General features: G+C 45.1%; 1 protein-coding gene across 3 annotated transcripts in view; it reads right to left on the bottom strand.

Moving 5' to 3' along the window:
• The window catches only part of DIP2C (disco interacting protein 2 homolog C), a 372,892-nt gene that overhangs the window by 72,939 nt on the left and 276,624 nt on the right, over positions 1 to 23,329 (bottom strand). For all 3 annotated transcript variants that reach the window (XM_032623322.1, XM_032623323.1, XM_032623324.1), the window contains 3 exons: positions 4,441 to 4,580; positions 2,148 to 2,284; positions 763 to 971 (listed from right to left, as the gene is read on the bottom strand). In XM_032623322.1, coding sequence (XP_032479213.1) covers positions 763 to 971; positions 2,148 to 2,284; positions 4,441 to 4,580 — 486 coding nt within the window. The remainder of the gene's footprint in view (positions 1 to 762; positions 972 to 2,147; positions 2,285 to 4,440; positions 4,581 to 23,329) is intronic.

Genomic DNA, 23,329 nt, shown 5'->3' with positions numbered 1-23,329 from the left:
CGGGCCTCGTGCCTTGGGACAGGGGAGTCAAGCGCGGGTATCAGAACTGCTGAAATTTACTGAGCCGTGCGACCTGCATCTTGAGTTTGCACCTGCGAAGCTATATTCTCCCCATCAGCAGAAATCTGCCATTTGGGAGCTAATCATTTTCTGCTAGCTGTGTCTGCCTCTCGTGGGAAACACAAAATGTGGCGAATGGCCCTCCAGGGTGCCCTGTGCACGAAGGTGGCTCGGCTACCGCCAACCCCAAGCTCTGCTTCCTCCTGCTCCCACTAGCTGGGCAACTCAGGGTGAGATCCAAAGCAGCTGACTTCCTCCAAATCGGCAAAACCTCAGGAGCCGTGGTCAGCGATCCAGTGTCGGTTGTGTGCCAAGCTGGGGTTGGGGGCACCACCGGGAAGAAACCCACGGGAGCCAATTTCCAGGCAGTTTGTGGCTCAACTGTTACCTCTGGGTGAATGAGCTGCAGCAAGATAAATGCTTGGCTCTTTCCTCTGTGTAGTTACTTATTAAAAATAAGATTTTCAAATGGACATTCTTATTTAATGTGGAAGAGAATTTAGTGAAAGTATATTTATGGGGCTCAGAAAAGTTTCATAAAATTGGACATTCAGAACTGCATGGAATCTCAGAAGTAATAGAGTCCAGTGGCTTCATTTTACAGAGGAGGACACCAAGTCTCGTTAGTTTAAGCAATTTTTTGCAGTTTTACACAGAAAGTGTAGTCTGTGGAGAACTGTGCCAACCACAGAGGGCGCTCACCTTCCCCTGTACACGAACTTCATGGGCTCCACGGCCAGTGCTGTGGCCACGATGTCATCGGCGTTGTGTCTGCGCCCACTGACCACCATGAGCCCGTCCATCTTGCCCACCACGAACACGAGGCCCCCAGGGCCGACGAAGCCCAGCAGGCCCGTCCTCACGAAGGGGTACTCGCTGACCGGGGCCCCCGAGCTCGTCACTGGGAACACCTGGGGACAAAGAGCTCTGAGTGCCCAGCAGGGCCCGGCCTCCACCCTCCTCCTTGGAGCCCACTGGTCCTGCTTCCCCCAAGCTGGGTCTCCTCACCTGACCCTGGCTGGAGAAGCCCAGGTCCGCATAGCTGCTGTGAGCGCCAGCCTGCGGGCACCTCCCCTCCCTCCCCAGCTCTCACAGCTCGTCCCACCGGCCCATGTGCAGGGGCCTCTGAAGAGGCCTGCCACAGTCTAACAAACACTAATTCATTCTTCTGCTTATAAAACCACAGCATAAAAATGGTTAAGTGGAGAAGCAAGGTGCATTTTAAATAACATCTGTCAGTTGTAAAGTAATCCCTGTTCATTAAAATGCTATTTTTCCTTATTGGAAATACACTCAAAAGAAAAATACAGAGGAAGCAGGCCCTACCACGAGTTCAAACTCGATCCCTAGTTTCCTCAACCCACCCGACAGATAAGTCGCAAAGAAAAGGAGATAAGTTTTATTTAGACTGTGTTTGGCTCAGTTTCAGGGGCACTTAGAAACCTGAATCTACATTCAACAAAGCTGCCTGTACAAGGCACCACATCACATGTGTTCACATCTGAAGTTCTACATGTTAATAAATTTATCCCCAAACAACTCATGTTTGCTGACATACAACTTAGTCAAAGTGTGTTCCTTCTAAGGTCAGGCACGCTTGGTGAAATGATACGAATTCTGAGAATGCTGGGTTTACTGGGCAGTGTGTGCATGTGTGTGCTAACTGCATGCCACACCCGTGTGCACACGGCACGGACACACACTCGTGTGGTAGAGGTAGATGTGCAGTGTGCATGTCTGGCCGAGGCTGACAGGCCCCAAGGGGGCCACTGCTCCCTCCCCCAGCATGGCCGTGCACACTCTCCAGCCCCCACCTGTCAGCTGCTGCTCTTCCTAAACGGGTGAGAACGGCAATGAACAAAAAGGCCCCTTTTAAAAAAACGACTTGCTCTTTCTCAACTCTGGTTATGAGGTGAAAACAACGCTGCTAAGCCAAATTTATTGAAAACTACAAAAATAACGGCAGGAGAAAGTGCAACCATTTTAATTACTATGAATACGTTTTATCGAGAAATCACCATCTTCTCTTTCACGTCTATTCCACGCACCTGGCAATGGCTGTCTGACGGGGCTCACCTCCCACCTACCTCGAAGGTGTTCTTGGTCATACCCGAGAGGCCATAGTAGGACGTGCCCGTGGCAACTGCGCACATGCAGAGCTCCCCGACTTCGTCCGTCCTGCACAGCTGGGGAACCCCGTCCGGCTTCACCGAACACATGATGGCTGAACGCAAAACGAAGCACAGTGACGTTAGAGAGGGAGGGAGGGAGGGAGTCAGAGAGAAGAAATGAATGAATATGGAAAAGAACCCAAACGAGCAGAAGCAGCGTCTGCAGCAAAACCACAGGTGAAAGCGAGCAGGTCCTCACAGTCCCTGAGGCAAGTGAGTCTCCATGTCGCAGCAAAACCTCACATTTTATAGTTGTGACATCAGTCAATAATTCCAATTGCTTTAATTTTAGTGTGTAAATGGCATTTAAAGGGAGTAACAGTTTCTGCCATCCAGACATGAGGACGACACTTAGAACAAGCCTGAGCGTCATCAGCTAGCCCACACAGCCTCCAAGATGCAGCCTGAGCCCTGAAACCAACGAGCAGGAGACACTTGCTCAACAGCCTCTCAGGCTTTTCTAAACAGAAAGCCTCCCCCGTCCCACGGGAATCTCAGTCTTTGACCTCAGACTCCCCGTCAAGGTGTGCCCTTCAGGGAAGGCTGGCGGATGCTTATTTTCCTGTTTGCAGAGCGCCAGCGATCAGGGCTGAAGCTGGTGTTTCAGGGAGGTGGTGGGTGCACCGAGTGACAGCTGAGCTGGGCAGAAAGAGTCATAAGGCTGCCCTCATCCCCAGGTTGGTGTCAGGTGACAGGAAGTGCTGTGTCTAAAAAGAGACCCACTCAAAACACGGGAAGATTTCAGCTCACTCATGGTAAGAAAAGTTCAAATTAAAATGACACCAAAGTATTCTTTACCCCTCAAACTGGTAAAAATCAGAAAGTCTGAAAATACACTGGGCATGAGGGAGTGGAGAAAGAGGGGCGTCCCCCGCTAGCAGCAGGAATATCAATCCTTATGATCCTTCTGAAGGACAGCCTCATCAGAGTCACTTGGGTGTGTGCCCTTCACACTGCACATTTCTAGAACGCTTCCTGTTAGCTCTTCCTCACACCTCTGCAGGCTGGAGCACAGATGAGTTACTGCATCAACCACACTGCAGGGGCAAAAAGTGGAAAATCACCCAATGGAAAGGGTTTGGATAAACTATTATGTGTTCAAACACCATAATGCTCCTCAGCCTGGAAGGGAATGTGTGAGCTCTTCACGTGCTGCTAACAAACGAGCTTCAAGATTCAAGATATGAGCAGGCACGAAGGGCTCTATTGTTATGTGAAATTTTAAAAAAACAGGAAAAAGAATATGCCAGTGTGTGTGTGTGTGTCTGTCTGTGTACATGTTGCCTGCATGTCTCCACTGTGGGTGCCTCCAGTGGCTGGAAAGGAGGCTTTTCACTGTACAGTTTTCTCATCTTTTGAGGTTGGAACCATGGGGAATTGCTTTATTTGAAAAAGCAAGAAAGGAATGGAGCCAGGAGGCCTGGCTGAAGCTGCAGCTGAGCTGAGCATGTGCCTGGCTTTGGGGTTAGGCTGTATGTGGATGCGACTGCCCCTGATGAGGCGAGACAACACCCATGTGCGTGGAAGCTCATCAGGAGAAGGTCCAGGCTCTGGAGGAACTGCCCCAGGAAAGGGGGCCCACTCCCCGGGGACGCCATGTGAAGAGTGAGGAGAGGCAGGGCCAGGGAGGGAGCCCTACAAATCAGACCGGGGCTCCCTCCTGCCAGCAGAGCTGTTCTAGCTGCACTCCCTGGGGCCCCCGCAAGGCCTCAGGAGGTGTCCCAGCACAGGGCAGGGGTGGAAAGGCAAGAGGGTTTCATCAAGGCAGGTCCTTCTGCCGGGAGCTTGTCTGTACGCAACGCGGAAATGATTTCTGTGACTTAAACAAGGGCTCTTGTGCTGCAGGCAAGCTTCCATAAGGGTTTGGCCCCCAGTGCACCAGGACGACCAGCAAGAAGCTGACCTTTGCATGGGGAGAAGTGGTGCAGGTGCCTCTGGGGGTGCAGAGCAGCCCCGGGTGCCTCCTGGGGTCCCAAGGTGCATGTGACATAGAGGCCTTTCCTCAGCCTCATGAACATTTTGGGTTTTCTTTCATCAGGAAGGGCCGTGTTACCGCACCTCCTGGGCTGAAGCTTGGCGAACATGGGACCAGACTGGAGGTCAGGCCGAGGTGGGCACGCTCACAGCCGGGGACAGGGATGCCAGCCAGGGCAGCACTGGCAGCTGGTCCCCGGCTGGGCTCTGACTCTGCGCCTGTACCCGCGCTCACCTCCAGGCATCACGAGGCCGACGTCCTGCACGGTGAGTACAGACAGCTTTTCCTCCGAGTCCACCCGGATGACCCCATAGGTCAGCCCGTGCATGGAGAGGACGCCGCGGCCTGGGGGCTGGTTGCTGTCATCGGTGGGCCTGTAATGGCAGTTTGTGTCCGGTTAGAAGCACGTCAGCTGTCTGAACACAGATATGCATGTAAATATGCTGCATGCACACCAAGGTTGCACCTTTGGGCCCTGAAGGCCTCTGAAGGCAGGTGTGGCTGCCACACGTCCCTGTGCTCTTCTCAGCACCTGTTTTCTCTGTTCAGGAGACACCAATGTCTGCTCCTTCTACTTCTGGGCTCCTGAGAAGTGTAGAGACGCCGAGGGACTCCCTTGTCCCCCTGCCCTCCCCTTACATGTGTCCACCAGAGAACGACCAACTCCTTTTCGCACCCACTCCTTTCTCTGCAAGGTTGGATTTCCCAGGTTTGAAAACGGCTAAGAAGGGAGAGTCACGTCTCCAAGAAGGACGATGACAGGAGTGAGCAGAAATGCTAGACTGCCTGTGTGGCCTCCAGGCCAGACGTGCACTGTGTGGGCACAGGCTCAGTACTTGTAAAAATCGGCAATTATTTGGATGAGAGACCACATAAAAAGTGCTTGATGGCTGGGGGAAAGTACAGCTTCACCACATCCATGGTCTGCCTTCGCCACCGTCCACGGGCTCCGAGGCTGCCCCGGCCTCACCTCTGCTCTTGTTCTCCCTGCTTCCACGCAGCATCCAGCCCTGCTCTCCCTCCAAACCCCAGCCCACTCCCTCCGGGGCCCTGGCCTCCTTCTTGCCTCTGGCAGACGGCCTCGTGGCCCTCTCCCTCACTGTCCTCCAGGGTGGTCCCGTCTCCATAGCAGGAACCATCTAACTATCTGTCCACGTCTCCTCCAGGAGGGCAGGAGGGTTTTCTTTTGGTCACTGCAGAGTCCCCATCCCTGGAGTAGTGTACAGCAATAAACGTCTGCTGACTAGATCAGGGAACAAATAAATTAAAACGTTTCTAAGATCATGGATTTTATCCCTGCAAGCTAAAGATTCTTCAATGTAAGTAAAGTGAGAGAGTGCAGTTTAGGTAAACATCACATTTGTTTCTCTAATTTTCCATATACAAATGCTTAAGGTAGTTTTAGGATCTAAAATATGGACTATAAATAGAAGTTTGGGGCTTCCCTGGTGGCGCAGTGGTTGAGAGTCTGCCTGCCGATGCAGGGGACACGGGTTCGTGCCCCGATCCGGGAAGATCCCACATGCCGCGGAGCGGCTAGGTCTATGAGCCATGGCCGCTGAGCCTGCGCGTCCGGAGCCTGTGCTCCACAACGGGAGAGGCCACAACAGTGAGAGGCCCGTGAACCGCAAAATAAAATAAAATAAAATAAAATAAATAGAAGTTTGCTATACGGCTTTAAAGTATCATCAAAGTTTATAATGAAACTAAAACCATAAATGGGAAAACACAGAAGTTAAAATTTGCAAAAAGAGATCTAATTTGAATCAAGTAACTGGTGTATTTAAAAAAGAAGCATATGTTATATGTCAATTATATCTCAATTTTAAAAAGTAAAGAAGTATAAGAGTCTGAAAATCGAACTATTCCATCTGTAACAATCAAAAAGAGTAGTGCTAAAAGGATATAAAATGAAAGTCGCCCAAATAATAAAACCCACATGAAACCACCTGGATATGAGCCCCTAACACTGGAATTGATATTGATCTCCTGGCTTTTTTCTTTTCCAAAGATCCCAACAAATCAACACTTTGAAATGAAAGACAGAGGAGTCCTGCAGGAACCCTCTGCGGCCAGGGCTCCCTCACCCTCGTCCTCGGTCAAGACCCCACATGAGAGTCAGAAATCATAAGCCTAAGTGACCGCTGTAGGCTGAACTGTGTCCCCCCAAAAGACATGTCCCTGTCTTAACTCTCTGAACCTTGAATGTGACCTTCAAACAGCGTCTTTGCAGAAGTAGTTAGTTAGGAAGAGATCATGGGTCTGCAAGCCAAGGGTTGCTGGCACCACCAGAAGCCGGAGGGAGGCCCGGAACAGATTCCCCATCAGAGCCCCCAGAAGGAAGCAACCTTACTGACACCCTAATTTCAGACTTCCAAACTCCACAACTGTGAGAATAAATTTCTATTGTTTACAGCCACCCAGTTTGAGGTACTTTGTCATAACAGCCCTAGCAAATGAATTGTCCAGCTAAGTAATCTAATTTAAAAGTGCACCTGTTTTAGGACTTCCCTGGTGGTGCAGTGGTTAAGAATCCACCTGCCAATGCAGGGGACATGGGTTTGAGCCCTGGTCCGGGAAGATCCCACATGCCATGGAGCAACTAAGCCTGTGAGCCACAATGACTGAGCCTGTGCTCTAGAGCCCATGAGCCACAACTACCGAAGCCCGTGCGCCTAGAGCCCATGCTCTGCCAGAAGAGAAGCCACCGCAATTAGAAGCCCACACACCACAATGAAGAGTAGCCCGTGCTCGCCACAACTAGAGAAAGCCTGTGCGCAGCAACGAAGATCCAACAGAGCCAAAAAAAAAAATAAATAAATTTAAAAGTGCACCTGTTACATCTCAAATAAACAACCTAATCTTACACCTAAAACAATTAGAGAAAGAAGAACAAAAAAACCCCCAAAGTTAGCAGAAGGAAAGAAATCATAAAGATCAGATCAGAAATAAGTGAAAAAGAAATGAAGGAAACGATAGCAAAGATCAATAAAACTAAAAGCTGGTTCTTTGAGAAGATAAACAAAATTGATAAACCATTAGCCAGACTCAACAAGAAAAAAAGGGAGAAGACTCAAATCAATAGAATTAGAAATGAAAAAGGAGAAGTAACAACTGACACTGCAGAAATGCAAAGGATCATGAGAGATTACTTACTATAAGCAACTATATGCCTATAAAACGGACAACCTGGAAGAAATGGACAAATTTTTAGAAAAGCACAACCTTACGAGACTTTTAGAAAAGCACAACCTTACGAGACTGAACCAGGAAGAAATAGACAATATAAACAGACCAATCACAAGCACTGAAATAGAGACTGATTAAAAATCTTCCAACAAACAAAAGCCCAGGACCAGATGGCTTCACAGGCGAATTCTATCAAACATTTAGAGAAGAGCTAACACCTGTCCTTCTCAAACTTTTCCAAAATATAGCAGAGGGAGGAACACTCCCAAACTCATTCTATGAGGCCACCCTCACCCTGATACCAAAACCAAAGATGTCACAAAAAAAGAAAACTACAGGTCAATATCACTGAACATAGATGCAAAAATTTGCAACAAAATCTAGCAAACAGAATCCAACAGCACATTAAAAGGATCATACACCATGATCAAGTGGAGTTTATCCCAGGAATGCAAGGATTCTTCAATATATGCAAATCAATCAATGTGATAAACCATATTAACAAACTGAAGGAGGAAAACCATATGATCATCTCAATAGATGCAGAAGAAGTTTTCAACAAAATTCAACACCCGTTTATGATAAAAACCTTCCAGAAAGTAGGCACAGAGGGAACCTACCTCAACATAATAAAGGCCATATATGACAAACCCACAGACAACATCGTTCTCAATGGTGAAAAACTGAAACCATTTCCTCTGAGATCAGGAACAAAACAAGGTTGTCTACTCTCACCACTATTACTCAATTTTGGAAGTTTTAGCCACAGCAATCAGAGAAGAAAAAGAAATAAAAGGAAGCCAAATTGGAAAAGAAGAAGTAAAGCTGTCACTGTTTGCAGATGACATGATACTATACATAGAGAATCCTAAAGATGCTACCAGAAAACTACTAGAGCTAATCAATGAATTTGGTAAAGTAGCAGGATACAAAATTAATGCACAGAAATCTCTGGCATTCTTATACACTAATGATGAAAAATCTGAAAGAGAAATTAAGGAAACACTCCCATTTACCATTGCAACAAAGAGAATAAAATACCTAGGAATAAACCTACCTAAGGAGACAAAAGACCTGTATGCAGAAAACTACAAGACACTGAGGAGGGGCTTCCCTGGTGGTGCAGTGGTGGAGAGTCCGCCTGCCGATGCAGGGAACACGGGTTCGTGCCCCGGTCCGGGAAGATCCCACATGCCGCGGAGCGGCTGGGCCCGTGAGCCATGGCCGCTGAGCCTGCGCGTCCGGAGCCTGTGCTCCGCAGCGGGAGAGGCCACAACAGTGAGAGGCCCGCGTTCCGCAAAAAAAAAAAAAAAAAAAAGACACTGAGGAAAGAAATTAAAGATGACACAAACAGAGGGACAGAGACACCATGTTCTCGGACTGGAAGAATCAACACTGTGAAAATGACTATACTACCCAAAGCAATCTACAGATTTAATGCAATCCCTATCAAACTACCAATGGCATTTTTCACAGAACTAGAGCAAAAAATTTCAAAATTTGTATGGAAACACAAAAGACCCCGAATAGCCAAAGCAATCTTGAGAAAGAATAACGGAACTGGAGGAATCAGGCTCCTTGACTTCACACTATACTACAAAGCTACAGTAATCAAGACAGTATGGTACTGGCACAAAAACAGAAATATAGATTAATGGAACAGAATAGAAAGCCCAGAGATAAACCCATGCACATAGGGTCACCTTATCTTTGATAAAGGAGGCAAGAATATACAATGGAGAAAAGACAGCCTCTTCAATAAGTGGTGCCGGGAAAACTGGACAGCTACATGTAAAAGAATGAAATTAGAACACTCCCTAACACCATACACAAAAGTAAACTCAATATGGATTAAAGACCTAAATGTAAGGCCAGACACTATAAAACTCTTAGAAGAAAACACAGGCAGAACACTCTATGACATAAATCACAGCAAGATCCTTTTTGACCCACCTCCTAGAGAAAGGGAAATAAAAGCAAAAATAAATAAATGGGACCTAATGAAACTTAAAAGCTTTTGCACAGCAAAGGAAACATAAACAAGATGAAAAGACAACCCTCAGAATGGGAGAAAATATTTGCAAATGAAGCAACTGACAAAGGATTCATCTCCAACATTTACAAGCAGCTCATGCAGCTCAATATCAAAATAACAAACAACCCAATCCAAAAATGGGCAGAAGACCTAAATAGACAGTTCTCCAAAGAAGATATACAGATTGCCAACAAACACATGAAAGAATGCTCAACATCTCTAATCATTAGAGAAATGCAAATCAAAACTACAATGAGATATCATCTTACACCAGTCAGAATGGCCATCACCAAAAAATCTACAAACAATAAATGCTGGAAAGGGTGTGGAGAAAAGAGAACCCTCATACACTGCTGGTGGGAATGTAAATTGATACAGCCACTATGGAGGACAGTATGGAGGTTTCTTAAATAACTAGAAAGAAAACTACCACACGACCCAGCAATCCCACTACTGGGCATATACCCTGAGAAAACCATAGTTCAAAAAGAGTCATGTACCCCAATGTTCACTGCAGCTCTATTTACAATGGCCAGGACATGGAAGCAACCTAAGGGTCCATCCACAGCTGAATGGATAAAGAAGGTGTGGCACATATATACAATGGAATATTACTCAGCTATAAAAAGAAACGAAATTGAGTTATTTGTAGTGAGGTGGGTGGACCTAGAGTCGGTCATGCAGAGTGAAGCAAGTCAGAAAGAGAAAAACAAATACCGTATGCTAACACATATACATGGAATCTAAAAAAAAAAAATGTTCTGAAGAACCTAGGAGAAGGACAGGAATAAAGGTGCAGACGTAGAGAATGGACTTGAGGACATGGGGAGGGGGAAGGGTAAGCTGGGACGAAGCGAGAGAGTGGCGTGGACATATATACACTTCCAAATGTAAAATAGCTTTTGGGAAGCAGCAGCATAGCACAGGGAGATCAGCTCGGTGCTTTGTGACCACCTAGAGGGGTGGGATAGGGAGGGTGGTTGGGAGACGCAAGAGGGAGGAGGTATGGGGATATATGTGTATGTATAGCTGATTCAGTTTGCTATACAGCAGAAACTATCACACCATTGTAAAGCAATTATACTCCAATAAAGATATTAAAAAGAAAAAAAGTGTGCCTGTTTTCATTTTAAAAAGCCACATGAAAGCAAATTGCTGGATCAGCCCAGACATATCCCAAGTATGGGAAGACTGAAGAACTGATCTGTGGTGACCAGCAAGTACCGCACACGAGAAGCTGGAGGGAGAAGTTCCTTTACGACCCAAGAGTGTACAGTTTGTCTTAGTTACGAGATCCACTTTCCTACGTTTAATAACAGTAAGAATCAATATTTAAATACCTTAAAATCATGAACTCCATTTGCTACCGGAAATTTTCAATTGCGTCTGTAAAATGGTAGTTATGGAAGACTGAGTTTACTCACCTAAAATGTAAACCGATGGCACTAATCTGGCACTACCGTAACCTACGCTGTGTATTTGTATTTATTAGAGTCCCCTGCTAGTCAGAGACACTCAGACACCTAGGTTCTCCCTTGGCAGATTTGCAAAACACATGCAAGAAGGCAGAACAGAAGCACCTGAATTCCTAGGCACAGTACTCGGCCTCGTTGCCCCGCTCACTCAGACAACTGCATTCCTGGTTCTGTCCCCCAGCCTCTCTTCAGGACCTGCTTGCTGACAGCCCCTCCCTCCTGATGGGGGAGCTGTGCTCAGTTGGTGTTTCATGTGCCGGCACAGTCCTGAGCCCTTTACACACCGACTTACTCACTATCATGAACCTGCACAGGCACTACTATTCTCCCATTTCACAGATTAGAAAACCAAGGCACAGAAATGCTAACTCAGTTGCCTGTGTGAGTGGTGGGGCTTGGGGGGATTCAGACCCACAGCAGAGCCCCTGCCCAACCATCCTGTCTCCTTTCCCAACACTTGCCCTGCCTCTGGCCTAGGAGACCAAGCACTGTTTAGTTCACTGGAAGTTTTCTTTTCGTGAACTTTTAAAACAGTGATATGAGTAACATGTGAGCACACCCTTCGGATGGACAAAGCAAGCACTGCACAAGAACATACAGCAAAAGGCGAAAGACCCTGCTTATCCTCCAGCCCCTTCAGACCCGCTCCCTCCCCTAGGCAGCCACTACCCACACTAAATATGAAGTTCCTGCCTCTTTAATACCCATTTACCTATAAAATACGTGCATACACAAATGTATTTACATCCGCAGAGAAGCAGAACCGCAACATGCACATTCTTCTGCAACTTGCTTCTGTCACCGAATACCTTGCAGATCTTCCCACAGGAGTGTGTGCATGTGAACATATATAGTATGCGTACTGGACACATCAATGAATTGACTTGTTTTAATTATTAGATGGTGTTCAGTAATATGAATATATGCTTATTTTATTTCATTTAATTTGTATGCATTTGGAAATATTTCTGTAAGATACATATCTAGAAAGGGGATGGAGGAATTAAAGAGCATATACATTTAAAATTTTAATAAAGCCTAGGTACCTTCCCAAAAGACTAGGTCATTTTGCAATCCCACTAAGAGTGGATGAGTATCATTACCTTTTCACTCACTAGACATGTCTATTGCACCGTGGACGTTTACGAGTGTTACGAGTGTTAACTAATCTCTTTACAGCGACCCTGTGGGACAGACACAACTGTCCTCCACTCACAGGCAGGAAGGGCATCGCCAAGGCAACAGCGGTGGGGCTGGCCAGGCAGCATGCTCAGAATGGCTTCAGAACACCCGTGCCTTCCACCTCGGTGCTAAGCTGCCCTCAGCCTTACCCGTTTCCACACACTCGTGCCGACACTGATCACCAACCTTATAACTGTTCCCAATATGGTGAGTAAAATGCATTCCTCATTGTTGTTTCAATTTGTATTTCCAGGATTATTAACCAAGTCAGATGATCTTTTTCTCCATTAACACCTTCCTAGGAAATAAAAAGTCCGAGGAGATAAACTAGGTGAGGGAGGAAAAACCAATCCCAACAAGCAAAATTCCTAGGAATTTCAGAACATCCACTTTCATGATCAAAAACAGTAGATTAAATAATGGCAAAGAGAGCCACAGACCCATGTGTCAACTTTCAGGTTCAATTCCAAGGTGAACGGTGTGCTTGTGTCTCACAGAGAACACCAATTACAGGAGGAATCGTCCCGGCAATCTCAGGACTACACAGAACTGGTCTTCACACTCTGAGAAAGCACACAGCTAGGAACGGCCGACACTGCCGTGGCGGCGAAATGGGAAAAGACCAAGCTGCAGCCAGGGAAGAGGGGAGTCAGCTCAGCGCTCGGCCCCACCAAGAACGAGTTGACGGGGATGGCCTTCAGTCGGGCAGTTTATACCCACTGTCCACTTGTCATGCCACTTCCAGCCTCTGTAACACGCTCGATGCGCCTTGAGTTGATCATGCTTCTGCCAATGCCTGAAGAAAGAGCTCCTATACACGCAATGAACAAATCAGCAGTTTGCAAACAGCTGGCCAGACTCAAATGTGCATCGATGCCAAGTCAGCAACAAGGGTTACGAGTATTTCCGCTGCCAGGATTCAACAGGGTAACTACACCTCTTCAGTGCCACCGCCATCCTCCGGGCCCTCGGACAGGCAGGACAACAAAGATACAAGGTTGAAACACAGTACTCCCCAAGTTATAAGTTATTTTAATGTAACGTTCTCCCTTTTCTCTGATGAAAGCATTAAAAAAAAAAAATCAACCCATTTTAAGAGCTATATAACACAGAAAGGAACGTTTTCCCTATATCACATCCTCACCTACCCAGTAAGTATGCAGTTACCAGATTTTCTTCCTGCTAAATATATTATTTAGAGAGGCTTAATTTTCTCCCAGCCAGAAAAGGGATCACACCATACAAATTGTTTACAAGCTGTGTTTTCCATTTGTCCTGGCTACTTTTCCACGTCAGAGGGCAACCCGTTAGAACCAGCAAGCCTGCGAGTCCGGGAGGCTGCTTCCCAGAGACCACTCTCTGTGCATCTCAGTCTCCACCAAAGCAAACTTCTGTGCGCAATTTAGTCCAACACCAAACACAGCAGAACGGACTCAAACACACGTGGTCAGGACAAGATAACACTGTTACTCTGCTCTTTACTGCTACTTCATTAAGTCATTTTAATTTAGATGGTTATCATCTCCAAGCTATTCTGTGTTAGAGAAGTTTTAAATTTTTATCTAAATTTTTAGATAAAATGACAAACAACATATTTTTATCTTCTTGTGTTTTAAAAATAAGATTATGGATCTCCAACTCTGACTTTTTTGGGCAGTCAAAAACATTCTTGAAAACCCCACTTCAATTCATAGGTTGTGTTAACTGTGTTGTCACTCTGGATCACTGGTTGGTTTGCCCCTGTCAGAAACCATCAAATTTCGGTGTCAGATGGCTGCTATATGCCGAGTACAGTGCCATGTTTGGTGTCTTTGCCCGTGGTTTTTGCCCAGCTTTCTAACTTCTGGGTTAGCTGTTTCCAAAGTGGAAGATATTTATGGTGGCAAGGGGGTATCTTCACCATTCTTTGGAATTACTGTTTTAATTACTGTGTTATAATAATTATTACCTTTTTATCACCTAAGTGTCAAGGTACTGAAATAATACCTTGCAGTTGAAAGGGCTACATAAAGTTTTTTTTTAGTTCAATCAGTATTATCACAATGTAGATTTAAAAAAATGGACTCTATCATCTATCTTCTAGAGACAGAGACATAATCAGACAGTGACCAAGGAGAAACCCCCCAGTTTTGTAATTCTACTGATGAGTTCAGGCATCACGAATCCATATTTCTCCAATAGTTTTTATTCTACAACTAATCTTCAGAGAAAAAGAAAATACAAAACATTTACCTGGACGATGACAATTTTAAAAAGATGGAAGCAGATTAAATACCTGGGTAAAAATAAGCCTCCCACAGGAAGCCAGAACTGACTTCAGAGAGCAGCGTGGCTTCTTGTCATCACCCGGTGGACACGTGTGCAGGTGGACACTTTAGATACATGTGAACAAGGGCACACAGGAAGACAAACACACGTAAATTCAGGCACACAAGAAGATATATGCATGAAGACAGATACATGTGCACTCAGACATGTGTGGCAACGGACACTCACCAAGACGGACACACGTGAAGACAGGCACGTCTCCTGTCCTTGTTCTATCAAGTTCTCTGACTCAAACATCCTGCATAAACCCCACTCATTTCCTGGGCTGACCTTTGTTTCCTCCTGGGGAGCATCCCTCCTGAGGGGAACGCTGATGGGGCAAGTCTTGGAGTCAGACACAGCCTGGGCAGCACACCTGGGGGCCCAGACCTCGGCCGGGCTCCTGCTGTCAGCTCTCTAGGGCGCCTGCACGTCCTGCCCATTTTCAAGCAGGAGGCCTAAGATGACCATGATCTCTGTGCACCCCAGAGCCTTCCACATTCCCTTTCATGTAGGTGAGAGGTGTTCCGCTGTCTTCAAGAAGAGTGACATCAAGATATTTAATGGCCATGGCCACGGGCACCAACCCACCAGGCCCAGCGTCCACTCTGGCAGGACCAGCTCAGACCAGCTCGAGAAGGCTGGCCCTGCACGGCACTGCGGGCTTCCACCCAAACCCACCGACTGCCTATGCAGCTCTCTTGTAACAACTCAGCTTGCAGATTTACAAACACTGTAACAGAAGAGAATCACAGAGTGATATGTGTGATACGTGTTCAGAAGGGCCAAGGCCCTATAAATCTGAGCAGCGGAGATGCATCTGTAGTTTTTCTTCACTGAGGACCACAGGCAACAACTGAGTGTCATTTTCTACTTAAGTGGATAAAAGCCAAGCAGACAATCATCTGCTCCCAGCTCCTTACCGCAAGTTCAATCTCTTCTTCAACGCAGGGCAGAACAAGCTGTCCTGGGAAGGTTATTCAAGCACAGGACACAAACGCTCAGACGACAGTGCAAAGGAAAGCATCAGCCCCCAATCCCATTTGAGTGAAGGGATCAGCCACAAAATAGGGTGATGTGGCAGCCAACCACTCATTTTTTGTTTTCTTTCCTTCTTCCTTTAAAGATCATCCTTTGAGTACTAGACAAAGTGAGGACTGCAATGCTTCCCATGATGACTTTATAACATTTAAGAAAGCATCCATTTTGTCCTCACATCAAAATCCACAGGAGCAATGACTAGGCCTCCTGGACCCCCAGTCAAAATGGCTTAAATAGAATGGATCAAAGCTATTTTTACTTAATAACCTGGCCTCTGACTTCTTATGTGTGGAAAGTTCACTTCAAGTTTTAGGAAGAAAATAAGCACAAAGCATTACAAAATGGGTGTAAACACAGAGGCTCATTTTTCCAAAAGCAAGACTTTTTCCAACCTTTCTGTGGACACAGTCGTGTATATGAACGCCAGGAACGGGGAATTTGTCCTCTATTCACAGGTCACAGAGAACAGCCCGCAGAGGAGGACGTTCACAAAAATGTAAGTGTGAGTGTTTTCATCAAGTTTGCTTGAAAATGATGTAGGCACGTAAGAAACAAGGACAATGAAAGAAACAGGTTCTAAACAGGAGTCTAGCATGTGTTTCTCTCCTAAAGATATTCACCCCTGAAACAGAGCCCCTGTCACCGGCTTCACCTCCACGCAGAGCCTGAGAGCGACAGCCGGGTGCAGAGGCCATGCTCTGCACAGCCAGCACTCAGTAGCTCCAACATGCAGCCCGTGCATAATAACGAGATAAAAAGATGACAACCATCTCGGTGAGACTGAGAAGTATGATCAAGGTGAGGGAACGGAACATGAAATAAGAAGTGACCAGGGGGCTATTTAAATTTTGATCACACCATTATTCCTATTTCTACTTAGAAGACTAAAATTGTACCTTTTTTCATCTTTTCACCCCTGTCCCTCGGTTGACTCAGGAACCTGAGAGACGCCAATCACAAAACTGGTGGTCTGAGAAGACAGCCCAGCCAACCAGGGCGGGCGGCTCTGGGGAGGGGCTGTGGAAGCCAGATGACTGGAGCCTGAGAGCTGTGCACGCGGGCCAGGGGCAATTTTACCGTATGTGCTCAGTGCAGAAAGTGAGGTGGCAGAGCCCATGTCCTCCTATGTTTTTTTATGTCTGTGTCCTACTCAACTCCTGACTCTCCACGGCTGTGCATGCAGCACATAAAGCCCACACATGGCTCCAGGGAGTCTGGGCAGAAGCAAGTTTCCTGCACAAACTCTGGGGTCCAGACCTTGCTCCTGTGGAACGGATGAAGCCCCTTCTTTCCCTGCCATTAGAACATCACCCTGACAGCCTCAGACTGCTGCCCCAGACCCCACCTGCGTCCACGCCTTCTCCCCATCTCTCTCCCTCCTCCTCTCCCCTCCACTTCCTCCTTCTTTCTCCCACTCCTTTTCCCCCCTCCCCCGCTTCCTCCCTCATCTCAGCCTTTCTCATGACCAGCCTCATGGGGGCCGTGGAGGGTAAGGACACAGCTTTCTGCTGGTGCTGTTTTCTCAGGAGACCAGATTATGATACCATAACTCTAGGCTGTTAGCTGCACCTAGATCATCAAGTAAAATGAAAGCAAACAAAACCCCACATGACTACTCTCAGGTCAAACTGCAAGGGAGCATCTTCCTGCTTAGGTGGGCGTGCACATACTGTACACAGACACGCGGGAAAAGGCTCAACTCTTCACAGCACTTGCTGCTGGTAAATTACGAAGGGTCATCGTAAGTGTCTGGCAAGGGACTTTTACTTCTCACTTTACATATTTTAAATTTTCCTTTCATTCATCTATTAACAAAATATATGCTAAGCACCAACTATTAACCAGACAGAGACAGAGAATAAACAATAATACACCAGTAAACCACACGGCGCATGAGAAAGTGGCAAATGCTGAGAGGGCATCACAATGAGTCACACAAGAGTGGAAGGGGCGCGTTCACTCTGTGGGGGGTGGTCAGGGCAGGCCTCCCCGAAGTGAGCAAAGACAGAGCTCTGGCCATGCTACCCTGGGGGCACACCAGGTAGAGCGGGCAGCAAAGACCAGGAGGTCTGGTTGTGGGGAGGGAGGATGGGGCAGTGGGAGAAGGGGCCAAGAGGGGGTGTGGCCAGACTGCATGGCCTTGTGGGTCCTGCAGGCTCTGGTCAGGAAGGAGAGCAGGCAGAAGGCTGGGAACCCCGGTGAGGAGGCAGGAGAAACAGCTGGGCTTGGATGTTCCCTGGCGAATCGGATGGGATGTGAGAACAAGAAGGCTGGAGGCCGGCAGGAGGTGTGGGGTATGTTTACACATGGCTTCACTGAATAGTAAGTAAGAGAGGATGATCACGGGGGTGGAGGCTTAAACTAAAAATCGTGACCACTCTGTCCCCCACTCTCCTTCCCACGTGAAAGGAGAACTGAGTCCACAAACAGTGGCCAAGATCTAAGAGGTGAAGACCAGCCCTCGGTCTCTGCATGCCCCTGGGTCTAACCTGGACTTCTCAGTGAAAAGATGTGAAGCCTTGAAGGGGGGCAGGTGGTGGGAACAGCAAGAGGGACAGTGGTTACACACAGCCTGGAGCAGACATGGGTGTGGGCACCAGGGCCTGGTGTGTCAGACACAGGTAGGAGGCACAGATATCCACGGCCTCGTTTACATGCGAAGGAAATGAGTGTCTCAGAGGCTAACTGGTCCATTAGGAAGTAAGTCTACAATCTGCCTTTTCTATCAGATAAGGTGGTTGTGAAAATCAAGATGAGAAGACTGAAAAGCACTCTTTCAAATGTACACAGTTCTGGACAAACTCAAGGTAAACAACACCACGGCGAACACTTGGCAAGCACTTGCTGGTCTTGAAATGCACCCTGAACTCTGCTCCTAGGACCTCTCTCCTATTGGATATGGTGAGCATGAAGTTTGTCATTTCAAGTCACATCAAAAACCAAAATGGGTTGGTGGGTAGCACAATGGAGTATTAACCACCGTGAGAATCTGCATGTGGGAATTCTCCGGCTGCTTTGGGCCAGTCATCAGTGATGCTCTGTTCATTTTACTGCAACGAAGTGAAGTACCGCTTCCTGAGGCACTCCAGGCAGATGTGTGCCGCCTGCAGGCACCGGGTCTCCAGAACCACAGGGCACCTCTAGGACACGACATCACCTGGCCAAAGCCACAAAAGAACAAGACAAAACCTCAGAAAAAGAACTACATGAAGCAGAGATAAGCAATTTACCAGACAGAGCTCAAACTAATGGTCATGAAGATGCGCACTGAACTCAGGAGAAGAAAGGGGGAACTCAGTGGGAATTTCGATAAGGACACAGAAAATATAAAAAGAACCAAACAGAACTGAAAAATAACAGAAATCAAAACAACACTAGAGGGACCCAAAAGCAGATCAGAGGATGCGGAATGGATCAGTCATCTGGAAAACTGGGTAGTAGAAATCATCCGATAGGAACAGCAGAAGAAAACAGAAAGAAAAAACATGAAGATGGTTTAAGGGCCTCTGGGACAACATCAAGTGCGTGAACATTCACACTATGGGGTCCCAGAAGGAGAAGAGACAGAAAACCTATAGCTGAAGAAACAATGGATGAGAACGTCCCTAATCTGGGAAACAGACATCCTAATCCAGGCAGCACAGAGGGTGTCAAGATGAATTCAAGGAGACCCACACCAAGACACATTATAATTAAAACAGTAAAGGTTAAAGATAAAGAGAGAATCTTAAAATCAGAAAGAGAAAAGCAACTATTTACATGCACGGAACCGATAGAGACTATCAGCTGACTTGTCAGCAGAAACTCTGCAGCCCAGGGGTCTGGCAAGATATATTCGGAGTGCTAAAAGGAAACACTCAGAACCAAGAAGACTGTACCCACAAAGCTCTTATTCAGACTTGGAGAGAGAAGAATTTTACAGACAAGCAAAGTTACAGGAGTTCATCACCACTAAACTATTCTTACAAGAAATGGTTTATGGTTTCTAGGCCATAACTAGAAACAAAAAATTATGGAAGGAAAAATCTCATTGGTAAAGGCAAACATATAGTAAAGGTAATGGATCAACCACCTGTGAAGCTAGTAGGAAGATTCAAAGACAAAAGTAGTAAAATCATCTATATCCACAATAAATAGTTAAGCAACACACAAAATTAAAAGAATGCAAAATATGACATCAAAAACAAAATGGGGGGGAGTAAAAATGGAGTGTTTTTAAAATGTGCTCAAACTTAAGTGACCATCAACTTAAAACAGACGCATATATATACACAGGTTGAAATATATGAACCTCATGGCAACCACAAACCAAAAACCTGTCACAGACAGGAGAATAAGGAGAAAGGAATGAAACATACCACACTGAAACAATTTGTTTTCTTTTGCTAATACCTTCTTACCCTATCCACCTCCTGCCTACAGAAACCTTCCATTTTGTACAACCCCTAGGAGCGTCTCTCTACTTGCTAGATGGGATGCAGCCCAATTCATGAATTGCTTAATAAAGCCAACTGGACCTTCAAATTAAAAAGAAACAAAGTTGGAAAGCATGCTGGTATGTCTCCCCAAAAGGAATAATCCTTTTTATGAACTGAGTGATCACAACTCAATGTCTCTGCATTAGAAATCTGGATTTTTTTTGTTTTTATTGAAATATAGTTGATTTACAATATTGTGTTAGTTTCCGGTGTACAGCAAAGTGATTCAGAGATATAAATACACATACACACACACACACCCCTATTCTTTTTCATATTCTTTTCCTAAATAACCTAAAATGTTCCATTTTAGGTTATTACAAGATATTGAATATAGTTCCCTGTGCTATACAGTAGGTTTTGCTTTTTATTTTACGTACAGTAGTGTGTATCTGTTAATCCCCAAATCCTGATTTATCCCTCCCCCACCCCCTTCCCCTTTGGTAACAGTAAGTTTGTTTTCTATGTCTGTGAGTCTGTTTCTGTTTTGTAAATAAGTTCATTTTTATCATTTTTTAAGATTCCACATATAAGTGGTATCATATGATATTTGCTTTCTCTGACTTACTTCACTTACAATGATAATCTCTAGGTCCATCCGTGTTGCTGAAAATGGCATTACTTCATTCTTTTTTTTATGGCCGAGTAGTATTTCACTGTATATATATATATATATATATATATATACCACATCTTCTTTATCCATTCGTCTGTCAATGGACACTTAGGTTGCTTTCATGTCTTGGTTATTATAAATAGTGCTGCAATGAACATTGGAGTGCATGAATCTTTTCAAGTTAGAGTTTTTGTCTTTTCCAGATATATGTCCAGGAGTGGGATTAATTCTATTTTTAGTTTCTTAAGGAACCTCCATACTGTCCTCCGGGGTGGCTACACCAATTTACATTCCCACCAACAGTGTAGGAGGGTTCCCTTTTCTTCACACCCTCTCCAGCACTTATTATTTGTAGACTTTTTGACGATGGCCATTCTGACCAGTATGAGGTGATACTTCATTGTAGTTTTGGTTTGCATTTCTCTAATAATTAGCGATGCTGAGCATCTTTTCACGTGCCTGTTGGCCATCTGTATGCCTTCCTTGGAGAAGTGTCTATTTAGGTCTTCTGCCCAGTTTTTGATTGGGTTGTTCATTTTTTTGATATTGAGCTGTACGAGCTGTTTGTTTATTTTGGAAATTAATCCCTTGTCGGTTGCATCATTTGCAAATATTTTCTCCCAGTCAGTAGGTTGTCTTTTTGTCTTGTTTATGGCTTCCTTTGCTGTGCCAAAGCTTTTAAGTTTAATTAGGTCCCATTTGCTTATTTTTGTTTCTATTTCCACTACTCTAGGAGATGGATCCAAAAAGGTATTGCTGCGATTTATATCAAAGAATGTTCTGCCCATGTTTTCCTCTAGGAGTTTTATAGTATCTGGTCTTACATTTAGGTCTTTAATCCATTTTGAGTTTATTTTTGTATATGGTGTTAGAAGAGAATGTTCTAATTTCATTCTTTTACATGTAGCTGTCCAGTTTTCCCAGCACCACTTATTGAAGAGACTTGTCTTTTCTCCATTGTATATTCTTGCCTCCTTTGTCATAGATTAACTGACCAAAGGTGCATGGGTTTATTTCCTGGCTAATTTGCCTAGTTTTGTTAATAAACTTTTAATCTTTTTAAAGAAAGATTTTTATAAAAGATTTTAAAACATGTTTAGAGAAACAATTAAAAATCCTTTGCTTCTTCCTGCCTGCTGATCCACATAGCAGAGGCACACGTGCTGGTCTGAGAATAGGCTGAAGCCCTCAGGGTTACCTTGCTTTCTGGAGCGCTTTCTACTGAAACTTGTCAATACCCTGCTTATATGAACCACAGATTGCCAAAGCTCTGAATCTTCTATTGTCTATATTTTGTCTGTTTGGAACTATCTATTAGACTAGAAAAGCACCTCTTTTTCTTCATGTATAAAATGAAACCAGATGAACATCCTTCTAGCACTAAAGCTCTAGGTTGACTACATGTAAGCGCTGTATATGCGTCTTACTTTTTCTCTGAAAATAAGAGCTTTACCACCAGACAATAAAAATTCCATTCATTACTTTGGCCCACAGATAAAGTCCTCTTAAAGAAGAAAATTTATTTGAAGAAAATAAGACCTGGTGTTGGGTCTCATTCAATTCATGCACATCATTTATTACTGAAGGGCAGGGATAACATGCCATAAACTCATGGAGATCTCAAACTACTTATCAGCTTATTTGATGCTAATGAGCTGACAGTATTGGCTTCTTGACAATGGCACATAACCTGACAAACTGAATAACAGCAGCCACAACAGGAAGATCACGAAGAAGGTTTAAAAGATCTTTCTTTTTCTGTAAGAACAATAATTCACTTGTCCACCGTTTGAAACTAAGAAGCCTACTTTTTCTTCACTTGTCCTCCCTATGACTATCCTTGTCCCTAAAAAATAACTTGAAGTTTTTTAAAGGTTAAAAAACTTATTAGGAAAATATAACTGATACAATGTTATAAATGGTTACTCCCATAGGAAGACAGTTTTTACAAGTTTGAAAGCTTTTTGCACAGACTGTTAACAGCGTGGATTGCACTTATATCAGCTAGATATGAGTCAGATACGAGGCAGCACCTATAAACATGATTTTTTCTTTTTTTGTCTAAAGCTGTAAGAAATGCCAATTCTCAAGTCCTACTTTTTAACTTAAATAAGCGGCATTTCATTCTAATGACATTCTCAGACGTCAGTCAGGAGGCTGTGTTAAAATGAGGTCTTGCCAGCATTTCTAAATTGCCTTGGCTGGGAACTACAGCTCTATGGAGTAGCAGGTTATGGTCAGCTCTACTGAGTATGTTCTTATGTACCTTATAAGAATGTAAATCAAACAACAAAAATCTGAATTTGAACAAATTAAATATCATTATTTTTCATGTCATCTTCAAAAAAAACCTCCTTTGCTCATCCCTTCACCCTCTGCCAATCAACTCTGGCATAATCTATACAACATATCTTAAAGGCACAGAGAAAACACTTTTAGGAAAAGCAAATGAGCAAATCATTTGATCATAACAAGTCTACATGAATGAATCATTCATTCTGTGAATCATCTCTGGCAACGGTACTATTTCACAGAACTGTGGAATCTTAAAAATTTACAGGTAGAAGGAAATTGAGAGATTACTGAGTCCAAGCCCCTTGTTTCTTGGTGGAGGAAACCGAGGCCCTGGACAGAAGGAATGTGCCCAGGATCGTGTGGCCAGCCACCAGCGGGTGGGGCTCAAACTGGGACTCCTGGCCCCAACATGCTTCCGGAGGCTGAGTCCCCTTAGAGTCAAATTAGACACATACTTGAATACTGATTTCTGCAGGACAACGTGAAGGCAAATCTGCTATTGCAA

This window comes from Phocoena sinus, chromosome 2 (genome assembly GCF_008692025.1).
Source record: "Phocoena sinus isolate mPhoSin1 chromosome 2, mPhoSin1.pri, whole genome shotgun sequence".
Taxonomy (NCBI): Eukaryota; Metazoa; Chordata; class Mammalia; order Artiodactyla; family Phocoenidae; genus Phocoena; species Phocoena sinus.
The sequence above is the reverse complement of the archived record's forward strand: the minus strand, read 5'-3'. Positions and strand labels throughout refer to the sequence as shown.